Source organism: Zalophus californianus, chromosome 1 (genome assembly GCF_009762305.2).
Source record: "Zalophus californianus isolate mZalCal1 chromosome 1, mZalCal1.pri.v2, whole genome shotgun sequence".
Classification (NCBI taxonomy): domain Eukaryota; kingdom Metazoa; phylum Chordata; class Mammalia; order Carnivora; family Otariidae; genus Zalophus; species Zalophus californianus.
Genome location: NC_045595.1, coordinates 46,194,364 through 46,217,454, shown reverse-complemented (window position 1 = coordinate 46,217,454; position 23,091 = coordinate 46,194,364). Strand labels below are relative to the sequence as shown.

Here is a 23,091-nt window from a genome sequence, read left to right as displayed (position 1 = left end):
TACTTTCCCAGCCTTCGATGAGTCCTTCTCTTAGTTACGTGATTTATTTCAGGCCTCTTGAGTACTCGGGAAACACGGAGCTTGTTGTGAATTTGATACGAGCTAGTTGTGCGGAAGTTAAAAAAAAAATGTCCTGGTTAAAAGCTTTGTTTGTTTATATATTTGAAATGTGAACACAGCTCACTGAGAACAAGTGAGCAATGCTCTCTCTTTCTGTGCATTCCTTCTCTTGACTTTAATCCAGAAGCCTGTGCCTGTTTGACAGGTTGATGCCTGTGTCTCTTCTGACAGACTTTTCCCCTGGGGCAACAAACTGCAGCCGAAAGGCCAGCATTATGCCAACATTTGGCAGGGCGAGTTTCCTGTGACCAACACCGGGGAGGACGGCTTCCAAGGAACTGCCCCTGTGAGTAGCGAGACTTGGGAAGGGGGAAGGCATGGCTCCCGTGCTGACCAATCCGCTGCCCTCTTCCTGCGTTCATCCCCTCGTGCACGTGGCAGCTCCTACTGATTAGTCACATATTCTTTTTATAACCCAGTTTTCTTTCTGATTCCATCATACTTCTAGAAACTTTGGAAAACAGGAAGAGTACAAAAGGGAAAATTAAAAGGACCTGGAATTTTGCCACCCCCCCAGAGATCACCCCTGTTAGCATTTTGGTACCTTTCCTCCCACTCTTTTCTGTGTTCACGATGCTAATAACAGCTAGTCGTTAGTGGGTGCTTGCGTGTTTCCAGGCCTGGTGCTAAGCCGCTTGTGTGAATCATCTCAATGTGAATTCAGCTCTGTAAAGTAGGTGCCATTTACTTTATCCTTGTTTTCCAGGTGAGCACTAACCTGCCCAAGGTTACACGGCTGGGATTTGAACTGGGTCAGTTTGTTTCCAGAGCCCCTGCTCTTAACTCCCATATATGAAATGTATAAATACATATACATGTATATACATATATACACACGTATACATGTATATACGTACATTTTTTTTGCAGCTACATATTTTTTACATGTTGCTTCAGGGTCACGCTGAATGCAATACTTGAAATCCTGTTTTTCCCTGCTTAATATCAGGAATATTATATCTGTCATTAACAGTTTTTCACAAATATATTGTCTTTTAATAGATGGGAAACCTGTCATTTGAATGAGCCCTAATTTATTTGCCTCTTATTAAAAAGTCATGCATTTAGGTTTTATCTGTTGGGGTGTTTTTACAGGTTTTTTTTTTTTGTTTTGTTGCTAAACAGTATAACAAGGAGCATCTTGTACATTAATATTAAATTGTATATCTGATGATTTGCTTAAGATGGATTCCCAACAATGAAATTAATGAGTCAAAAACTAGAAAACTTTCTTGATAAAGGTTTTAGAGATACACTGTTTTCCAGAGTGCATATGTGGCTTGTTTCCCTCGAGTGTATGAGAGTTCCTTTAATTGCTCTTCTGCTGGCAAAATCATACACTAATGAAGCAGTGTTAAAAACATGTTGTTTTCTCTTAATAGTGAGAAAAGAAATCTTGCGGTGGGTAAATAGCACCTTACTGGGTTTGTTGTTGCACAGAATAATTTTTTTCAACACTCTTTCAAACAGCTGTCATTATTTTTTCATATTTGTATTTTCCACACAAAAATAATTTTTCCAAAATTTACTTATAAATGTAACACAAGGGTGTCTGGGTCACTCAGTCGTTGAGCGTCTGCCTTCAGCTCAGGTCATGATCCCAGGGTCTGGGATTGAACCCCACATCGGGCTCCCTGCTGGCGGGAAGCTTGCTTCTCCTTCTCCCATTCCCCCTGCTTGTGTTCCCTCTCTCGCTGTGTCTCTCTCTGTCGAATAAATAAATAAAATCTTTAAAAAAAAAAAGTAACCTAGATACATTATTTGGAAAATGGCCAAATGACTCTAAAACTTTGCCTGAAATAATAAAGTAGTGAGAGAGAAAGACCAAGACATTTTTGAAAAGATGAAGAATGAGGAGACACTTGACCTAATAGAAATCTAAAAATGTTTTGAGCTATAGTAGTTAAGGCATTATAGTTTCATTTTTTGGGAATTAATGTAAATAATATATTGCATGAGAATAGGTAGCCTTCCAATGGGTAGAGGGGAGCATATGTGTGTGTATGAAACTGCATATGTATGTGTTAAGCATGTGATAAAGGAACCAACACAAACCAATGGGAAATGATGCACTACCCAATGGAGTCAAAGACTAATCAATCATCTCAAAGTTGGTTCTTCCAGAGTTTCCTTCCCAATAGCTGGTACTTTTGCAAGCACATAGTTGTATTCCGCAAAATGAGTGATTCGAGGTCTCAGGGACTAAAGGAGCTTCACCCTTTCTCAGACTTTACATGGGTGAGAAGCCCAGTCAGTGCCTCATGGGCCACTTTTGGTCACCAGAACTGGCCCTGCAGGATGAAGCAGAATATCAGTTACGGTGCTCGGTGAGGATGCTCATGAGACCCCCGGAAAGCTGTTGGTAGATGCAGCAGGACTGTGGCCGTCGAAGTGTTCCACACTGGTAAGGAGTGTGCAACAACTCAACTGAACGTGGACGGCACAGAGTGTCAGGCCTATACCTGGCCTTCTTTTGCAGTGAACACACAAGAGAGACTGGCACGATAGGGGCCTCAGCAGCCTCAATTCCCTTCCTGGATGCTAGGCTGTCGGAAGGAGCGCCGCTACAGCAAGCCTTGAATCCTAAGGTGTGGGCTTCTGATATACCAAATTGTATAAGCACCTGTCAGTTTTAGAAAAGGGCCATGAGAAGGCTGGATTGGACAGTATGAATATTTTACAGTGCTTACTCCTATAGAATTTCATATCCTATTTGAACACTTGAGCCTCCAAGGAAAATAGTCATTTATCCTTAAGTCAGGGCCCCTTTTCAGAAAACACAAGAGTTCCCTGTGAAATAAGGACATTTTATAGATGTTTAGTGTTGGAACATTTAACGGGGAGTGCAGCAGATGTCTGTATATTGGAATATATTCAACAGAACTTACCTGAAGAAGCTGCCGTGGAAGTTTCTAAGACAAAATTAGAACAGGTACCAGAGGCCCTCCCAGAACTAATTTGAGAAACATGACCTGGGGAGAAAGAAACAGCAGACCACAGAGGCAACTTCCACCTGTGTTTGGAATGAGACATAACAAGATCCGTATCTTCAAAATGGGACTCAACAAAATGGGACTAAAATTCCCAGAGAATTATCTCACATCCACCTTAGCTGCTCTTGTGTCTACAAGCTCTGGTCATTTGAGGGAAGGCATTTCTTTTCAGTGATGGGATGGATTGCCGTGAAATGGTATCCTCACCTGCATTTTATGTATGTTATTACTTCTGGTCTGGACTGAGCACATTATTCTGACCACAGTGAATCTAAAGAATTGGATTTTCATTTTGCTAAGCTGCTATTATACAACTATTAGTGTGTTTTGGTTTTAATGCACATCAGTTCATTCACTTGAAAATAAGTGGGTTTGAAATATTTCTCATACACATTTGTTTTCTTTTGAATTTCCTGGAGGGAAACTTTGTTTGGTGCAATTAATTTAACAGTGAGCAATTAATTTAAACAAGGTTTACTCTCCTTAAGAGCATAGTCACAGATGGTGATTTTGGGGTTGGTGACCTCCAGATTTTACTTCACTTAAACATCAGATTATTTAAAGGGGGAAGAAAACCCCAAACCTTTGAGTAGATATTATTATTTCCTCATCTTCATGGTTTAAAAGCACCAGCTAGGTTAAGTTGCTTGTTCAGTAGCTGCTAAGTGTGGGCACATAAAAAGGATCTCAGCCAGACAGACTGGAGACCCCCCTCCACTTGTGTGTTCTCTGAGCCTGAGAAATGATTCCTTCCTCCAGAATGTTTGTTTCCTCTTTTAATTGCTCTTGGGCTCCTGGCTCCTTCGCTTCTCTTCCTGAAACAAATGAATTTCTTTTTCTTCCTATTCCTTCCAGCTATTATTCCACCTTGCTCTTTCTGATCATCTCCAAATTCTTGAAAGAACAGTTCATGCCTACGGCCTCTCTGCCTTTACTGTCTCTCTGAATTTTGAACTCTGACCCTGATTCCAGCGAGACACCTCTACCTTTGTAGCGGGGGGTACAGCCAGAAATCTTTGCCGCCAGAAATCCTGTCCTTCTTGAGAATTTCTGAGGCATTTTTTCCCAATCACTTCCCTACTCAACCCAGAGTCTTACAGAATTGGATTTTCTGTTTGGGGTATATTCTTTTTTCTCCCTCACTAAGCTCTTTGTTGTCTTACGTCATTGAACCCATCCTGCCTTCAGTTGACATGCATGGAATTACTGAATGAAGCAGTGAATAAGTACTGCTGTTTCTCTAATGAGTGCTGAGTATGGAAGCAAAGTGGTAACATTTTTTAGCATTCCAACTCATCCAAATGAAGTTCTTTTAAGGAGTAGCTTCATAACTTGGAAGTGCTCTGATTTGTCTAAGTATGCTTCCATATTCATATGTCGACCTGAAACCTTCTGAAGCCAAATAAAAGTGAATTTTAGTTTATTCATTTCTTTAGTCCTACTTTATTAGTATGGGAAAAACATGAATTTACAAAAGTATTTTTATTTTTATATCTTATTTTATTTTTTACAAAAAGATTTTTAAGAGGCACCACGGTGGCTTAGTGGGTTAAAAGTCTGCCTTCGACTCAGGTCTTCATCTCCCTCTGGTCCTGGGATTGAGCCCCTTCAGGCTCCCTGCTCAGCAGGGTGTCTGCTCCTCCCCCTCCTTTTGCCCCTCCCCCTGCTTGTGTTTTCTCTTTCAAATAAATAAAATCTTAAAAAAAGATTTTTAGGTAACTTGATTTTTTTAAATGAAATTTTTGCCTATGTTTGAGAACTGCCATTGGAAAAATGTTGGGAAAAAATTTTAAGCTGAACATACACAATAGCATAATTGTCTGTACTTACTGTTGCTCAATTAAAGTTTTTTTTCTCGTCCCTCTCCCCTCCCTCCTTCTTAAAAAAGCTTTATACTTTGGCTCTGTGTCTGTGACAGTATTACGTGGCAGACTGTCTGACCTGCCTTTGAAATGTGATATAAGTGCTTGCTGCTGAACCTGTACAGTTGGCCTCATACTTCCAGGTTCTGGAGACTGACTGCAAACCTTCTCTTACAAATATGCTTGATAATGAATTCACATTTTCTTTAGAAAAACAAGTCCCCTCAGTGTTTTGATGATAAAGTCTTAGGCTTAAAGATAAGACAGTGAGTTGGAGTGGGCTGGTAGAGAGGACAGAAGTGGCTTAGCAGCTTTCAGTGCTAAAAGACACTGGCCACATACCTTAGTTCTGATGACAAGCCTTAACACTGGGTCTAATATTATGTTTCTGTAATGCTTTTGAGGGTTGAAATATCAGCTGTCCCCCTCCCCCCCATCAGATACAGATTCAACTTATGGTCATTATTAGTCTCTCTATTTGGAATAGTTTTGTTGGCTCTCCTACCATGTAATACAAACTCTCCTTAGGTTTCTAAACTCCCCTTGAGGACTCAAAGCCGAAAAATGTCTCTTTCTTGGTTTTTACATTAGCCAAATTGCATTTTGACTGTCGGGATGAAAATCAATATTCATACTTTGAAGTTATAGCTCTTTTAGTGCATTTCTGCAGCAAAGATCTTTTCTAAACTTTGAGTAGTTTGACAGCATTTTCCCTTTTTTTAATTTTTAGGTTGACGCCTTTCCTCCCAATGGTTATGGCTTATACAATATAGTAGGGAACGCGTGGGAATGGACTTCAGACTGGTGGACCGTTCACCATTCTGTTGAAAAAACGCTTAACCCAGTGAGTATCATTCTCAGACTATGTATCATGAGAAGGTTACATCCATCCCCTAGGCAGGCTGTGGTAAGAATTTCATGTGTTTCTGGGGAGTATTTGTATGCTCTTGAAATTCATCTTGGAATTTCCCCCAAAGGGATATTAATATTAAGCACATGTCTCTTATTTCAAGCTTAAAGCATTGTGCAGAAATGTCTATGAGCGTTTTATATGCTGCTGGATTGCAGTGGTGATAATTATTTGAGGGAATCTGTCTATAACTTTAGAAATTATATTTAGTATCACAAATTTGATCAGAGTGAGATACCTAAATATGCAAAATTCATTAATGTTTTTAGTTAATAACCAGTGAGATTTGCTAGATGGTATTTATCATGCAGCTAATGCCTGAGTTTTGATTGGCTGAAATTTTGATTCAGGGGCATCATTTAGAGAAAACGAGAAAGGGTATTTTCTGGTGAATGTTGAGTCAGGAAGTTGAGTCATTTAGTGATTATTTCCCGAACTCTGCAGTATGTCAGTTCAACGCATCCTATACCTTGGGAATTAAGACAACCATGTTTATCTAAGTTTTACTTACTCTGGTATAGGAAGAATGTTGAATACAACTAGTATTCTACTCTGCCCCATAACCAAGCTCTGCCATCAGAATATACAGAAATTGAGACTCTACATGGGCATGTAGGTGGGAAGTACTTCCTTTAAAAAGAACGTGTCTGAATATTTTTTTTGGGTGAACAGATTGGGGGGAAAGAACTGTTTAAAAATCCTATCTCTAACAAGCTAGACATTTATAAGTCAGACCCAAGAATATATATTTATACCCAAACTAGCTAGACTGGGAACTTAATATACACAATTTTAATCTTTAACCTTTGGAAAAGGCACAAAGAGTCATGGTAAAGAAAATTAATTCTTCGATCTCTTCTCAATGGAGGGTTAAGCAGCTCGAGTAATTGAAGAAATTATCAGACTCTGTGCCTCAGGCCATTTTTCAGAATATGAGGATAAATTTGTTTGATATGCTTGATTTTTCTTCACAGAATAACACGTGGGCTGCTCATGAATAATCTGGAGATACAAACCTACTTTCTTGGGTGCAGATGAAAAAGCTGAGTTCTTCAGAAACTGTCATTCCCCCCTCATTTCCCTCATACTTTCTGGCAGGGCTAGTAGAAGTAGCGGTCAGAGACAACTCTTCTCTCCAAAATGAGAATAAGGTTGTGAAGTTCTTGGTAGGTTTGTGGTTGGGAGATGCCATTCTCTACTGGCAAAATGTGAGTTGGCATTTACTGTCAGAATCAGGAATAGAATTTTCTTCTCCCCCCGTCAGATAAAAGCATCTGCATGTTTGAAAGGGGGTGCACAAGGCTTCAGAATTCTGGCAAGTTGTGAATGTATCTATCTGACCATCTGTTGTCAAGCTGAGTGCTTATTAGCTTTCCCTCTTAGAACTGCTTGTGTTTCTTCTAAGGATTTACAGAAAAATTCACATTTTTCTTCTTTTCCCCAGTCCCAGGCTCTATCTTAGATGTTGTCCTTACTTTATAAATTGTTCTCATTTTAGATCTCTCTGTGTCACACTGGCCTTGTTTGCTTCCTGATTTGACTGGGATAAAATTTGTCTGTTTGGAGAACTAAATCCCAACTTCCTACAAAACTCAGACTCCATCATTCAAATCTTTACAACTACCTACATTTCTAGTGCGACTGGCATCTCCCATCCACGGGACGGCGCCAGCCTCCCAGCTGGCCCCTTCTTCCCTCTTTCTGCCCTGTGCAACCACAATGACCTCTGCAGAGAACAAGTCTGATGCTGTCACTCCTCCATTTAAAACCCTTCAGTAGCTTCTTGGTGTCTAAAGAACAAAGTACAGACTCTTGAACACAACTTCTGAAGGCTAACATAGTGTAATCCTTGCTGATGTCTTTCTAGCCAGAACTTCTACTTCTTCTTTAAATGTTGAATTATAAAATTTAACAAAAATTCAGAAAAGTACAGAAAATAGTATAATAGATACCTACCATTTAGATTTAACATATAACAGTTTACTGTATTTACTCTATTTCTCTTAACCAGAGAAAAAGGACAGAAACTCTTCTTCAAGTTCACACTGAGTATTGTTAAAATTTTTAATTTAAGCTCTTCTAGTCAATGGATAACGCTATCACACTGCGGGTTTTAGTCATTGTATGTTAAAAGTCTGCATCTGATAACTCTGGTATCTGGCTACCCCGTTGACCTGCTTCTGTTGTTGTTCTTGGTTTTGGGTCACATCTTGTTTCCTCACATGCCTGGCTATGTTTGAATGAGTACCACACAGTGTATGTGAAAGATTGTAGATATTATTGGGGGTCTGGATAGTGTGATCTTTCTCTAGAAAGGATTCATCTTTACCTCTGGAAGCTTCTATTTCAGATGAGCTTACTCCAGTCAGGAATTAGGATGTTTTGAAGCTGAGCTTCAGTCCCTGTGAGGGCTATAGTTCTTCAGGATGCCAACCAAAAGTCAGGGGTTTTACTCTGGCACTTCTTCCTTGAAGGGCCCTGAAATCCAGTTTTTTTGTTTCCTTAGGCCATGAGTCTATTGAAAGTTCTGCTCAGCTTCTCAGCTGCCGCCGTTGTGAATCAACAGACCCCTAGGTGAAACTAAGTTAGGATGGGAAAGGCTCACACCTCTGGGCTTCCCTTTGCTCTGGAATTTGAGCCCTGCACTTCCTCACAGCTACAGTAGTTCTCACCTGGTTTGGTTAAAAACTCCTGTTTCTTGCTGAATTCTTAACTTACTTGCCCTCTTTCCCTAATGGTTTGTGTATCTCCAGTGCTGGGCAAAGAATGTGGTGCATAATAGTTGGTCCTATAACAAAGCCAGTTCCAGATACCTAGAATTGAGGGAGTTTGACCACTATTCATCTTTTAGGTGTTTCAAAAGCAAAGGCTAGTTGGAAACAAGAGATTTTCAGGGAGGGTTTTGAACCAAAATATCCATGTGATTAGTAAACATTTCGACTCAGGAACTGACCTCTTCAGTGTCATGCATATCTGTTAGCTCCTAGACTAACTCATAATGGCAAATCATTTTAAAGCTTCTTTGAGGTAGATTAAGAAAAGTCAGGGCTCTGTATGCAAAGGCTAGTCAGGGAATATCTTTTTCTTATTCAGTGACTTCCAGGGAGCAAAAGTTAATCATTAGTGCTTATTTTATTGGGCAGTCATTCATGGCAAAAGCAGGTGTTAGAAAAATCTTGTGTGCTTTGTACACACAGTCCTGAGAGAAGCTGAGGTATTTGACCATATGAAGTGCGGGTTGGTTTACTCTTAGCTGGTAGGAGGTTATGGGGAGGATACGTGTGTGTGTGTGTGTGTGTGTGTGTGTGTGTGTGTGTGTGTGTGTGTGTGTGTGTGTGTGTGGTTTACTCTTAGCTGGTAGGAGGTTATGGGGAGGATACGTGTGTGTGTGTGTGTGTGTGTGTGTGTGTGTGTGTGTGTGTGTGTGTGTCTTCTGTAGCTGCTTAAGATGGCATCACCCTTTTCCACACAGACACAATCCAGAGTGTGACCATTGCTGCTACCATTTCTTTTAACCAATTTTTTTTAAAAAAAAAGGTCAGTATTTTTTTCCTCTTCAGTTACTTCACCCCAAATCCCCTATTAATCTGTGGCAGTATATAGTGCTTTCAGTAAAAGAATGTGTAGAGTTTCTGTAGCACCCTAACTTCCAGCACCTGCATACTCACTCTCACTACCCACATACCATGCTGACTTGCTTACTGATAATGGGAAAGGTTGGTGTGATCTTTCCCACTCTAACTCTGAGGTATATGGTTTTACTGGGGCAGCTTTTTGTCTAAGGGAAAGAACTCTGGTCTTGGAATTAGTCAAAGTAACTTGGATTATAGGTCTGCCACTTAATATTAAAGGAATCTCTCTAAACTTAGAATATCTTAACTTTTCTTATCTACAAATTGGTAATAATTGTATTTGTAAAGTTAAATTTGATGATGTTGCATGTGAAAATATTTTATACCTTCAAAATATTATTGTTTACTATTTTTGTGTAACTTATGTTTTAGCTACCTAATTGGGCTACTATATGGTTCTGTGAAGCAGAATTGATGAGAAATGTTGGCTTTGGGAAGCAGAAGGAAAGAAAGTGGTATTTATAAATAATGAGTGCTTGATATTCCCCCTGTTCTTACCTTTGGTTGGCATATCACATAGTCGTCATCCTTACAATGAAAAACTTGCTCATGCTTCATGGTTCATTCAAGGCTGGTGGGAATAAAGTTTTCCAAAAAGTATTCCTTCTTTGAATGAATCCTGGCTGCTTACCAAATTCTATTAGCCAGAGATTGAGTTTTGTTTTGTTTTTGTCAGTGTGGAATTTGGTGGTTCAATTAGATTGTATAGCTCTAGACAGTTTTGGAACTGTGTTCTGTTTTGCAAGGCTGCTTTGTCACCGTATAGAATTGCCCAGGGAGGCTGTAAGCCCTCCTTGTCTGCAGAGTTTGTACTCGGCTGGTTTTGAATGACACTCTGGGCCCTTGCCCATCACACATGGCACATGCCTTCCCTCTGACCTGAGAATCACACGTACAATGTACAGGCAGATGCCAAACGGGTCAGTCCTGCTCAAGTACTCCTTTTCGATTGGATGATGGCCCTTGAGACTTGGACTTACATTACTTTTGTCTGTCCTTTAAACTCCACACTTGATTGCTCCTTTCCCCAGTAACCCCTCCTCTGGCTTCCTGCCACTGCATGAATGAATGAATTTTGTGTAGCAAAGATGTTAGACTCCTGCTTAGCCTGTCTCCTCCTAGTCCTGCTCTGCCAGTGGCGTGTGATTGTCCTTGTTTCAGCCTGGTAAAAATCCGGTCAATAGCACATCATTGTTCTTAGTTGAGCCTGCCACCCCCAGTGACTGCCCCCATAACAGCCAAATCAGTGCAGCAAGCAGTCACTGGGTACCCAGGTTGTGCTAGGAGGACCTGACTGAGGATTTTTATCTCCTCTAAGGACTTCATTCACATATTCTTAATGAGGATGTTTCAGGGGTATCTTCCAGAAATCAGTTTGAAGGAGAAGTAACCTAGTGTTAAAAATGAAAAAAGCATTAAAGTGTTAATGAAGTTGAGTTAAACTTGATGATAAATTAATATGGTTTACATTGTATTTAGTATGTGCCAAGAGGAAAGCAAGGTGATCAAAGTATCACCGTCTTGGGACTATGTTTAGGAAAAGAATTTTATCTTTTTCTCCCAAGTGGAAGATGGAAATCATTCTGGAGGAAAAGCTTATGTTTATCCACTGCCACTTTTCTTTGTGGTTCTGGAGCAAGGTTGATATCCAATGACAACAACGAAACTGTTGAGAAATAGAAATAAGCTTGAATGTATATGGCTAAGATATTTAGATCCTGTAACTACATTTTCAAGCATGTTGTCTAAACACTTGCTTTTTGCTTGAAAAGAGTGAATGCTAATTCTAGTTGCTATTTGGAAGATTGTAAAAACACTGTTTCTACTTTACAATAAAATTACCTTTATAGCCTCATGTTACTATTGACTCTTCCTGAGCAAATAGAGCAGGACACTCAAATGTATTATGGCCTCCTCTCTCTGTTTGGAGGATCAGTGGCTCTGAAAGGTGGGAAGTGAACACCTCCAGCCTCTACCTCTGCAGGAATCCCTTCTTTGATACCCCTCACAGGCTGTGGACAGCCTCTCTAGCACCTGTGGCAACTTGTCGTGTTTTCAGATGTTCTCGTTGTTAGGAGGTTCTGCTAGCTAACCAAACTATTCTCTCCTGCAGCTTCAGTTCATCTGCACTTGGTAAGAACACAGAACACATTTTCCCTCTGTCTTGTACATGAAAGCTTTCCAGATACCTGAAGATAGTCACAGCCTGTGCCTCTCCATCTTTCTCTTTCTAGATAAGCATCCCCAACCTTCATGTGCACCTTGAATAACTTGGTTTCCAATCCAAGGCAACCTGGGTTACATTCCTCTGAATAACATGAGTTGGGGTGGGGGGAAGGGTCCCTTTTTCTAAATGGGCACCCAGAACCATACTCAGCATTGTAGATGTTTCCCGATCCATGCTAATCATACTGGGGCAGTCCTTTTTCATCATTCTCTCTCATCAGAGCTCAGATTATGTCAGCAGTTAAGAGTTGAGTCGGTGGAATCCAATGGAACTGGGTTTGAATTTTGTTGCTACAGTTAAGGCTTAGCTATGTATATCACTGGGCAAGTCACTTAACTTCTCTGGGACTCGGTTTGCTTCTTTCTTAAGTGAGGATGATGAGTCTTACTTCAGAGAATCGTGAGGGACGGAGAGAATGTTTGTATCGCCCAGCACAGTATTTGCAAATAGTAAGCCTATAATACATGGCAGCTTTAGTTTTAATCATTATTACTACTCTCACCCTATTATCGAGGCGAGAGGCCTCCTACTCTTACTATGAGCAGTGCCGCAGCAATGGGAAGAACAGCATCTCCCTGTTGGCCCCTAGAAAGTTTGTATCCAAATAAAACTTCCCCCTTTCCCCCCATATATATTGATGTTAGGCTTTGTCTCCCCAGATGTTGTTGCCATACAGCTGTTTTTTACGTAACTTTCTTTAGTTTGAAGGAAAACCATTTTGAATTTTCTCTATATTTATAGCTGTGTTTTGAAACTTCATGCAAAGCCTATCTCTTCTCTCAATCAAGTTCAGTTTTTGATGGGTTTCGGCCTTGAGAGACAGCCTGTGTCAGTCACTGTGACTGCCAGCACTGTCATTTGTGATAGTAGCTTTGCCTTCCAGCTTCTTATAATCGACAGATGTGGCTGTGTTTTTGTCATTGATACACTGTGAACGGGGGGCTCAGCCCGCATTTACTACGCACTTACTGTGTCCCAGAGCTGTCTTGGGGATGAAAAGATACATGAGACAGGCCTGGTTGTTAAGAAGCCTAGAGGTTACCCAACCTAGAAGTGACCAGATTCATCAGGAGGCACTATGATAAGAATTGTTGCTGATGTGGTAGAAGTGGGAGCCTCTGTTCTCTGCTGGTTGGAGGTGGGCGGGCTTTTCTGAGGAGGTGCCCTTGGAAGAGACAGCAGCAGTCGGTGAGGTCACCATGCTAGGACCTCGACATCCGAACACAGGAAAGACAGGGTGCAGCTCTTTGAGGAATTCATGGTAAGCAGAGAAGGAGTTTTGTCTCTTCTTTCTCTGCTGCTTCCATTTTCTTGAAGTAAGTGCCCCACTACTGGGACCCTGAGCTGCAGCTGCCCCACGCTCACCCTTCAGTCCTGAAGCGTCATGCCCCTTCTGTGCTCAGAGTGAAAGTAAATATAGTGAGGTGTGTGTGTGTGTGTGTGTGTGTGTGTGTGTGTGCGCACGTGCACACGTGCCTGTGTCCGTGTGTGCTTGTTTTTTAGTTTTGCTAGGTGTATTTTTCCCATCCTTATGGGAGCATTAGAACTGTTTAAAGAATTTCTCTTACCTAATCAGCTAGGGGCTTTGGAGAATGACTTGTAAATTGTCTTTCTTAGCTTGGTATGCTCAGTAAAAGGGCTTTGATGAGCTGTCTTTTTCACAGTGTGTAGCACTCCTGGGAAGGAAAAGCCATGTGCTCTAAGATTGGGATGGCAGAAGGTCAGCCTAATGGATTAGGGTTATAACAGCAGTGTTAAATGAAAAGAGTGAAGAGTTTGCTACTGTGATTATTTGCCATCCTCAGTCAGGGTCTTCCTGCCGCACGGAGTAGCAGAACCATTGTTAACATGATGAAAGCAGAGGTCAGTAACCTGGGTTTCCGAGATTGAACTTGAAAATGTCGTGGGGCCTTAGGTGAGTCATCTCACCCTTGTCTGGCTTATTGCTTCATCTATACATTTTGCTAAGGATGTAGCAAGCGATTCCTAGGGCATAATAAATTTGGGCCACTGCCCTGGTGTCCGGTGCTGGCTTGGAGAGTAGACAATGGCGGATGAAGCAGCGGGCAGTAACATGGTTAAGAGGACTGGTTTAAAAATAATCCAGACCTGGGGCGCCTGGGTAACTCAGTCGTTAAGCATCTGCCTTCGGCTCAGGTCATGATCCCAAGGTCCTGGGATCAAGCCCTGCGTTGGGCTCCCTGCTCAGCGGGAAGCCTGCTTCTCCCTCCCCCACTCCCCCTGCTTGTGTTCTCTCTCTCTGTGTGTCTCTCTCTGTCAAATAAATAAATAAAATCTTTAAAAATAAATAAATAAAATAAAAATGATCCAGACCTAAGTCCACATCGTAGTTCTGCCACTTGGTGGCATGGGGGACTTGTGGGAAGAGCATGACATCCTTCGATTCTGTTTCCTCATCTATAAAATGGGAGTAACAATCACATTTAAGGACCTGGGTTGTTCTGAGGATTAAAAAGAGGTTAGAGCAGGTAGCACCGCGCCTGCCACATAGTGATTACTCTAGAGCCACTTATTATTTTCCAGGTACCTCTCAGTTAGAACATTTCCTTTTTGAAAATCCTTTCCCCTTCAGCACTTCCTTCTGTTTTTCATTGGACCAGATTGTTTTCTTTCATTTATTTAATACACATTTAATGAACATGTGCTGTGTGCTAGGGGCAGGCATAAACATCATAGTTCTTGCCTACAGAGAGTTTGAATTTCAAAATCCCTAATTATTGTCCCTTACTTCTATGGTAATAGCAAGTTTTTGCCCCATTGACCTTTGGGAAGTCAGAACCAAAACCCAGGTTTCTGGCTTCCTCTCAAAGGTTGTTTATTCTTTCCATGTGCCTCTGTGTACTTCTGTGTCCTTCTTAGTGTAAGACCACTTACCTGGAAAGGGCCAAGAAGAAAGGAGCATGGTAGCGCTTGCAGACGCTCCCTTATTTATTTGGGTCCAAAATCTAAAGACCAGGTCTAAGCAGCCTTTCTGTCCAGAGGAGGGGTACTCGTGAAATTCTAGGTGGAAGTAGGCCTACATAATGGGCCATTTGCAGAGGTTTTAATCTCCTGTCTCAGTGTGCTCTGCGGTATGAATTGACAGCCAGAAGCTTAGACACTGCCTCCTCAGGACCAGCCCCTCTCAACCATGCATGGTGTTTTGTCTGCCACTCTGTGGGCTTCTCATCCCATCTTCTGCATATTTAGGCTCCGCTGGGCAGTTTTATTCTTGGTTTTATAATAACTCTCCCAATACTCTCCCCAGAATCTTAGCCCCTAACTTACGATTAACATTTTCAGTCAAGATCTCTATCTTATCATGCTTGGCAGTCACCAAAAGCTAATTTAACATGTGTATTTCCCAACACAGAGAATAATTCTTGTCTTTATAGTTTTTGACACACAACAGTCCGTATTCATAAACCATTTTCCTATGGTACTTCTCAGTCATAGGTGGAATCATTACCATTGTTTGGAAAGAAAAAGTGGGGTCTCTGTCAACTTGAAGACAGTTGCTCAAGTCCTTCCCCACATTAGCTTTCTAGATTATTAAAGTGTGTTTTGGGTTCCAAAAGAAGAGATAAACCTCAGACTGACAACCAGGTGTGATCACCCTGATTTTGCCCCAGGCTGCCTAGTGCTTTTGTGAGGAGTCAAGTTAAAGTGCTTATTCTTTACATGTATAGAGGTGCTCCCCCCACCTCAAAGTGCTTTCTCTCTCTTAGTCTCTCTCCCTTTACTGCTCGTATCCTCAAAATATTCCTGCTTGTGCAAAAGGAGGCATGTGGTCTTAGACTCGTTTCTTATGATAATTCATAGAGTGGAGAGAGGTGTTGACTTTGTCCCGATTTTGAATTTGATTTTCAGAATCAGGATTAAATCCCAGGTCTTGTGATCTTGAGACTTGTACAGTGTTTTCTGGACTCCAGATGTTATTTGAAAAACAAAACATGAAAGGCTACTTACTTCCTTGTAGTATTTTGTCACAAATTGCCTACATTAAGTCAGGAATTTCAGGAAGTGTTATAAATATGGAAGATAATTTAGGAGATGTGAATTGCTGTGTCATGCAGTGGCTTCTTCCAAAAGCAAGGGAGAGGCAGGGAATTATGCCTCTCGTTCCTTCCATCTTGAGATTTTAAAATCAACTTTCTGTCCTTACCTTCCTAATCTGTTATTTCCACTAAATTATTTTTAAAAATTACTGATTCGGCAAATAAGCTTTTGTACCTAACATTTGACTTGTTAATTAATTGTAAGAGTAATATAGTGTCGTTTCCCATTTCTATAGCCTTACCTTTCATGACTCCCTATGCCATCGTGTGACTCATTTGTTCTTTCCCTAAGGATCTGGAAATAAAACCATGTTATTGAGAAGAGAAAAATAGAACAGTTAAGTCATCTTTTCTGCCAGGTTATTCTGGGAATTTTTTTCATGTGGATATGTAGACACATTTATAATATAGGCATATACATATCCACATGTGTGATTTCTATAAAAGTATATACTTTTATTCATTCAGGAAAATTTATTGGTAGCACACTCAAAGCCAGACTCAAATGTTGGGTTCTGGGGAATCCAGCAGACACAATTCCCTTGCCCTCATGGAGCTTGCAGATGTTAAAGAATCAAGCAAACTCACCTAATTATGTACACATGTGTATGTACTTAATTGTATGTATGGAAGAAGTATATAAATGATGGTTGAAAGCATGCATTTTTGGAGTTGGACCTGTTTTCCTAGCTCAGCCTGCTACATTAAGTCACTTAAACTCTCACTCAGCTTCCTCATTGGTTAAGGAAATAGTAGCACCCCTTGTGGAGTTACTGAGAGGTTTTAGTAAGATAACGCAAAGAAAAATTTTAATGTAGTGGGTGGTATATAGTAAGCACTTGACAAATCTAATTATGACCACTATGTTTCATGTGTAATGACAATTTAATTTCAGTAAGTTACCAAGCTATGAACTGATACCTTACTCTGAAATCAGATCCATGGAAGACATTTGTTCTGGACCTTTTTAGGAATGTGATAAGGAGATAAGCCATCTGGTACTGTGCAGTTATAAATAATGCTTCTTTCTGTGGACAGTCTCTAGTTTATACCCACTAAAGGAAGTACACACTGCTTCTAATGAGGCAACAGAACTTATGGAATTGGGCCCTTACCATTTGTCTACTTTCTAGATGTTGAAAATAAAATCATGGAAGTCTTCAAGTATTCTTTGAAAATAATGTTTATCTATAAATACCACTTGGCTCAAGCTAATTGCTTATACTCTCTTTGTAACTTGCTAATGAGTTGTCACTGAAGAATACAGAAGGTTGTGAGAGTAAGAGAGTGTGATAAATGAAATCCTTAGGAAGGCTACACTTTATTTTTCTCACTTCAAGCAGTGCTTAGGGCCCCTGTCTGACTCTGTAAGTAGTACTGAACAGTTTTATACCATTATTATGAGAGATGGAAGTGGTTGAGTGTGGAGCAAACCTTTCAGCAAATGTAGTCTGTACTCTGTGATGTTGGTGGTTTGGCTAGTTGGCCCAGAAGTTACTTTCCTTGGGGATGATACCACTATATACCCTGCATTGTTTAGGATGATGTGTACTTTAGAACTAATCCATTGGATAGACCATGAATGTTCTATTAGCATATTAAGCCTTCTGAAATTACAGAACCATCTGCATATTCCATAGAGCAGATGAGAAAGTTAATTCTTTGTTGCAGAGTTTCAGTGGGCTACTTACTTTCTCTTAATAGTTGCCTCTTCTATACTTATGTTGACTGGTTTTCATTATAGATATTTCATGGTCTTTAACAATGGTGTTAAAAACTACCATTTATTTCCATAATTACCGTAGTCCGTGCCTTTTCAACAGCTCATAAATACCTACCATTAATAGGTCAGAGTAGTAACCATTTTCCTAGTACCTTGCTGCTCTTTTCTCTTTCTCTCTCTCTCTGTGCTTCCTGCCAGGAAGTTGGATAGAGTGGCTCTAAGAATTGAGGCCTTTGGCCACCTCATACCCACTAGGATGGCTACTGTTTAAAAAACAAAATAAGTGGTGGTAAGGATGTGGAGAAATTGGAACTCAGCTCCAACTATTGCTGGGACTTGCTTTGGAAAACAACATAGGTTTCCTCAAAATATTGAAAATAGAACTAAATGATCCAGCAGTTCCACTTTGGGATATATTCCCCAGAGAATTGAGAGCAGGGGTCTTGAAGAGATATTTGTACACCCATTTTCACAGCAGCATTATTTACCCCATAGCCAAAAGGTGGAACCAACCTAAGTGTCCCCGATGGATGAATGGTTAATGGAAATATGGTACAAACATGCAATGAAATATTATTTGGCCATAAAAGGGAAGAAAATTCTGACACAGGCTATCACATGGATGAACCTTGAAGACATTATGCTAAGTGAAATAAGCCAGTCACAAAAAGATAAGTATTGTACGAGTCTGCTTAAATGAGGTACGTAGAACAGTCAGATTCATAGAGACAGAAAGAATGGTGGTTGTGCATTTAGCGCTTGTGGTTGCCAAGGGAGACCGGGGACTTAGTGTTTAATGGGTTGAGTTTCAGTTTTGCAAGCTGAAAAGAGTGCTGGATTTGGACGGTGGTGATGGTTGCACAACAGTTTGATTGTACTTAATGCCACCAAACTATATGTAGTTGATGCTTGAACAATGGAGGGTTAGGGGCACTGACACCCTGCATAATCAAATATGCACATACAACTTTTGGCTCTTCCATGAGGGAACTATTGATAGCCTGCTACTGACTGAAAGCCTCACCAATAACATAAACAGTCAATTAACACACATTTTGTATATTATATGTATTGTATACTGTATTTTTACAATAAAGTAAGCTAGAGAAAAGACAATGTTAATCAGTAAGAGAAAATACATTTACAGGACTACAGTGTATTTATTGAAAAAAAAATCCACCTATGAGTGGATTTGTGCAGTTCAAAACCATATTGTTGAAGGATCAACTTGTACTTAAAAATGGATGAAATGGGGGCTCCTGGGTGGCTCAGTTGTTAAGTGTCTGCCTTCGGCTCAGGTCATGGCCCCAGGGTCCTGGGATCGAGCCCCGCGTCTGGCTCCCTGCTCTGCGGGAAGCCTGCTTCTCCCTCTCCTACTCCTCCTGCTTGTGTTCCCTCTCTCGCTGTGTCTCTCTCTTTTGCCATCAAAATAAATAAATAAAATGTTAAAAACAATGGATGAAATGGTAAGTTTTATGTTATGTGTATTTCATAACAATTAAAAAAAAAAAGTTCAGGTCCTTGAATAAGGCACCTGAAAGACAGTTGTGTTGCTTACCTCTCATCTTGGCAAGAATTAGTGGAAAGGATCCCTGGAGGAAGCAAAGTGATTTGGGATGGAGAAACCTTAAGGTGGAAGGATCTGGGGATGTATCCACCAGCTTGTGCTGAATGGAGGTAAAGAAAGGACTTCGTAGGGTTTCTAGTGCAGCACCTGAATTTCACAAGGGAGGACACTCAAGCCACGAGTGAAGTGACAGAACCAGGACTAGACGCTGGTTCTCCCGCCTTCCTCGCCAGTGTTGGCTCCTTGGTGATGCCTCCTGCCATGGCTCATCCTGTGGGATCTCTGCAGTTTTCTCACTGATACTTCCTGCTTGTAATGTGTCGTAAGCCCAGCACTTTTTCTTTCCAGAGTTAGTGTCAGACACCACAGATTAAGGGCTCAGTCCCACAAGGCTGCTCTCATTTCAGATGCCGGCTCCAAATGAGATCACCGCACTAGGCACACTTCTGCCCAGCAGATTACAGACTTGGGGGTTCTCCCAATCTCCCCTTCAGGCTGGGTAATTTACTACAACAATTCCAACTTCCCAGCACCTCCGATTGTTCAACTTGGTAGCTCTCTGAACCCTGTTGTTTAGAGGTTTTTTACAGATGTTTAATTAAGCCTGTTTGATCAAATCATTGGCCATTGGTGATTGAACCCAAAGTCCAGCCCCCCTCCCCTCCCTGGAGGTCAAGGATGGGCCTGAAAGTTTCAAGCCCTCTAATGGCTTGGTCTTTCTGGCAACCAGGCTCCCTCCTGAAGGTAGCTACACACCCAATCCCTGTCCCTAATGAAACATCTCATTATCTTACAAAAGAAAGACAGTCATCACTTAGGACATTCCAAGGGCTTTAGGAGCCATCTGCCAGGAACCAGGGACAAGGACCAAATGTTTCTTTTTTATTATATCACAGCTGGAAAGAAAGGGATGTACGAGGTAAGAAGAGAGATAGTGATGGTGGGTGGAGGGAGGGCATGATCTTTCAGCCTGTGTGGTGAAGTGCCATCTGACAGAGACACTGGAGCTTTGAAGCAAACCTTGCAGTTGTCCGAGGGAAGATGCAGGAAGAACTGTAAGTGTAAGAAGACAGTGGTGTCAATGAGGAATTTGAGAAAAGGGATGACGTGAAACACACCAGTATCATGTTACCTTAAAAAGTATGTCTGCAAGCGGTCTTGTATAGTCACACAAACACTTTCTACATATCTGCCTGATGTTGTGGCTCATTGAGTGAGGTTTTATGGTGCCTATAGTTTTTTTTAGTAATGAAACTATTGAACTCCCTACTTACCACCATATTTCTGGGACATGATTTTTCCTTGGAAGTTTTTGAAAACCATTCCAGCAATACACAAGGGAAGGTGAGATTTTTACACAGCAGGTCTATGAAATGGAACAGTTGCTTCTATGGTATAAGGTTAAGACCCCCAAACCCAGTGCGGTTTGAGCCAGTGAAACCACTGAAGGCATCTGTGGTATCGATCTAAGTATGCATGTCCAAGTGGTAGGTGTTGCTGCTTTAAATGTGGATTTATTCCTGAGTGAAATAAGCAGATATTCTATGCTGAGAGAAGTGATTAAGAGAGCACATCTAACAAGGGACATGTTTCAGCTGCATACCTAACAACGAATGAACGTTTTTATTTTTTAAAAATATGAACTCCACACTCATTGTTCTCCTTAGGTTTTAGTTGTTTTCGTGCAGTGAACTTGTGAAATACCGAGACGTTTGTGTGCTTCAAACTGAACAGTGGAATGATTTATTTTTTAAAAAATCTGCTACTGTGTCAGCTCACCAGGGGCACACGGCAGAGCAGTTGAGTATGAGCCTAGAGCCAGACGACTTGGGCTTGAACCCTGGCTTACTAGATTTGTGACGCTGTTTAACCTTTCTGCACCTTACGTCTCCATTTGTAAAATGAGGCTAATGATTGCGTGTCTAAACATTTGTGGTTTGTGGCTGTGCCTGGCACAATTGTTAATAGCTTTTTCCTTTTGTTCCCCAAATTATCTTTACCTGGACAATAAATTATATGGTTGCCTTACCAATAATCAAACCTGTATCAGAAGATCATTTTAAATATTACAAACATTAAAAGCAATACCTGCTTATAATATGTGCTCAGTTAAGTACTAGTTGCTATTATAAGCTGCTATACCTAGAATCAGTGTTTTAAATATCTGATTTTATGCATTACCCCAGAAGCAAGAATTGTTACTGTAGACCTTGGGCTATGAAGTGACATTTTTTTACTGGAAAATGGAGAAATCACCACAAAGTGAGCAAATTTAGTACAGTTTTGAAAATTCTCTTCCATTTTAACCTAGCATGGGTGAAATGAGTAGCATGGAAGAAATGGCTGTTTTCATTCATTTCACTAACAGGCCAGTCACCACCCAGGGCATGCTGGTTTGACAGACAAAATGTCGTGGGGGTTGTTAATTTGTTTTTTGTATTTAATGTGCTGTTCTTTCCAATCTGATCCCGTTTTCTTTCTTTGACCTTTCTTTGGACATGATGACTTTCCTCTCTTCATGCAATGTCTAAATAAAGCTAATTGCAGTCCCTTCTTCATAGGTAGTTGTGCTAGGGGATAAAGAAATTATACCTAACTGAAAAAGCTTTATTTGAAATAATGGTTTCATCTACCTACTCTTAAAATCCTTTGACATGTTTGACATTGGGTAAAAAAAGTGAATTAGTGGGATTTGACTTTTCTTCATACATGCATTTCGGGCAGAGTTGCTATTGAGCTTGGAGGACAGTCAAGCTGGGCAGGCACAGAGGTGGGACGGACCTTGACTCCTGGCCCTGTCACTTGCTGGCTGTGGGGCCATGGGCGCTCCATGTATTTCATCTCTCTGAGTTTCAGTATTTCTCATGTTTAAAATGGGGATAAAGGTACTTGCTGCTTCCCAAGCCTCCTCTGAGGCTCAAATGAGATGGTGAGTTAGCATGCTCTAACCTAATGTCGGCTGAGAGTTCCTCTCTTTAAAAATTGGTTGAGGTGATTGAGACTCCTTTGAGAAGATAACATGAGCGAAGGCTTCAGGAAAAAACAGATAAACATGCTGCTCGTGTTTGTTTCTGAGCTGTCTGTTGCGGCAGGTACTTGCTTGTTTATCAGGGTGCTGCTTTAGCATGCATGAGGTCCTTCAGATGGGTGGCTGGATGATTTGTCTTTTATCCTCAACTTCAGGCTGCTGGAACCATATCTGTGGGAGCCTGTGCGAACTGACAGTGTGAAGGTTCAACTAGAAGTCAAGTGTGCAAGAGAGCCAGGCTTTTAGACAACCAGGGAGAGGAGGATTTAGCTCTCAAAGGAACGTGCCCACTTGTCAGGTTTAGAGAGTAGAGAATAAAATCTGTTCTTTTAAACTCCACATTCCCCTGCACTTAAACTTCTAAGGAGGTCTTGGACTCCTAGCAGTTTAGGGCTCTGGAAGGCGTAGTATTTTTCTTCTTTTAGTTGATCCTGGTTTATGATTTTCTCTCCTTTAACTTAAAAATTGTTTTTATTATAGAAAATTTCAAATATGCAAAAGTCAAGAGAATAGTATATGATACCCCCATGTCCTTAGTGTACCTGGTTTTAATAATTGTCAATTCATGTCTAATATTGTTTCATCTGTATTTCCACCCACTAATCCTTGCTCCCCTCCTCCTCTGGATTATTTGAAGAAATCCCACACTTTATATTTTATTAAGAATATAATTTTGTTTGTTTTTATTTTTAAAGAACAGCTTTACTGTAGTCTAATTGGCATAAATTGCATAAAACTAAAGTGCACTAGTTGATAAGTTTATACATTAGTGTGTATGTGTGTATGTATACACACAGAGATCCAAAAGTATATACACACATACCCATGAAATCTCCGGTCTAGATAGTAAACATATCCATCACCCAAAAGTTTCCTTGTGTGCCTTGGTAATCCCTTCAGCCTGCCCCTTTCTGCCTCCCATACCCAAGCAATTTTCTGCTTTCTGTCACTGTATATTAGTTTGTATTTTT

General features: G+C 40.7%; 1 protein-coding gene across 3 annotated transcripts in view; it reads left to right on the top strand.

The window, feature by feature from the left end:
- The window catches only part of SUMF1 (sulfatase modifying factor 1), a 97,708-nt gene that overhangs the window by 46,757 nt on the left and 27,860 nt on the right, over nucleotides 1-23,091 (top strand). For 2 of the 3 annotated variants that reach the window (XM_027586482.1, XM_027586481.1), the window contains 2 exons: nucleotides 292-406; nucleotides 5,706-5,819. In XM_027586482.1, the coding sequence (XP_027442283.1) occupies nucleotides 292-406; nucleotides 5,706-5,819 (229 nt within the window). The remainder of the gene's footprint in view (nucleotides 1-291; nucleotides 407-5,705; nucleotides 5,820-23,091) is intronic. The other variant, XM_027586483.1, reaches the window with a different exon arrangement.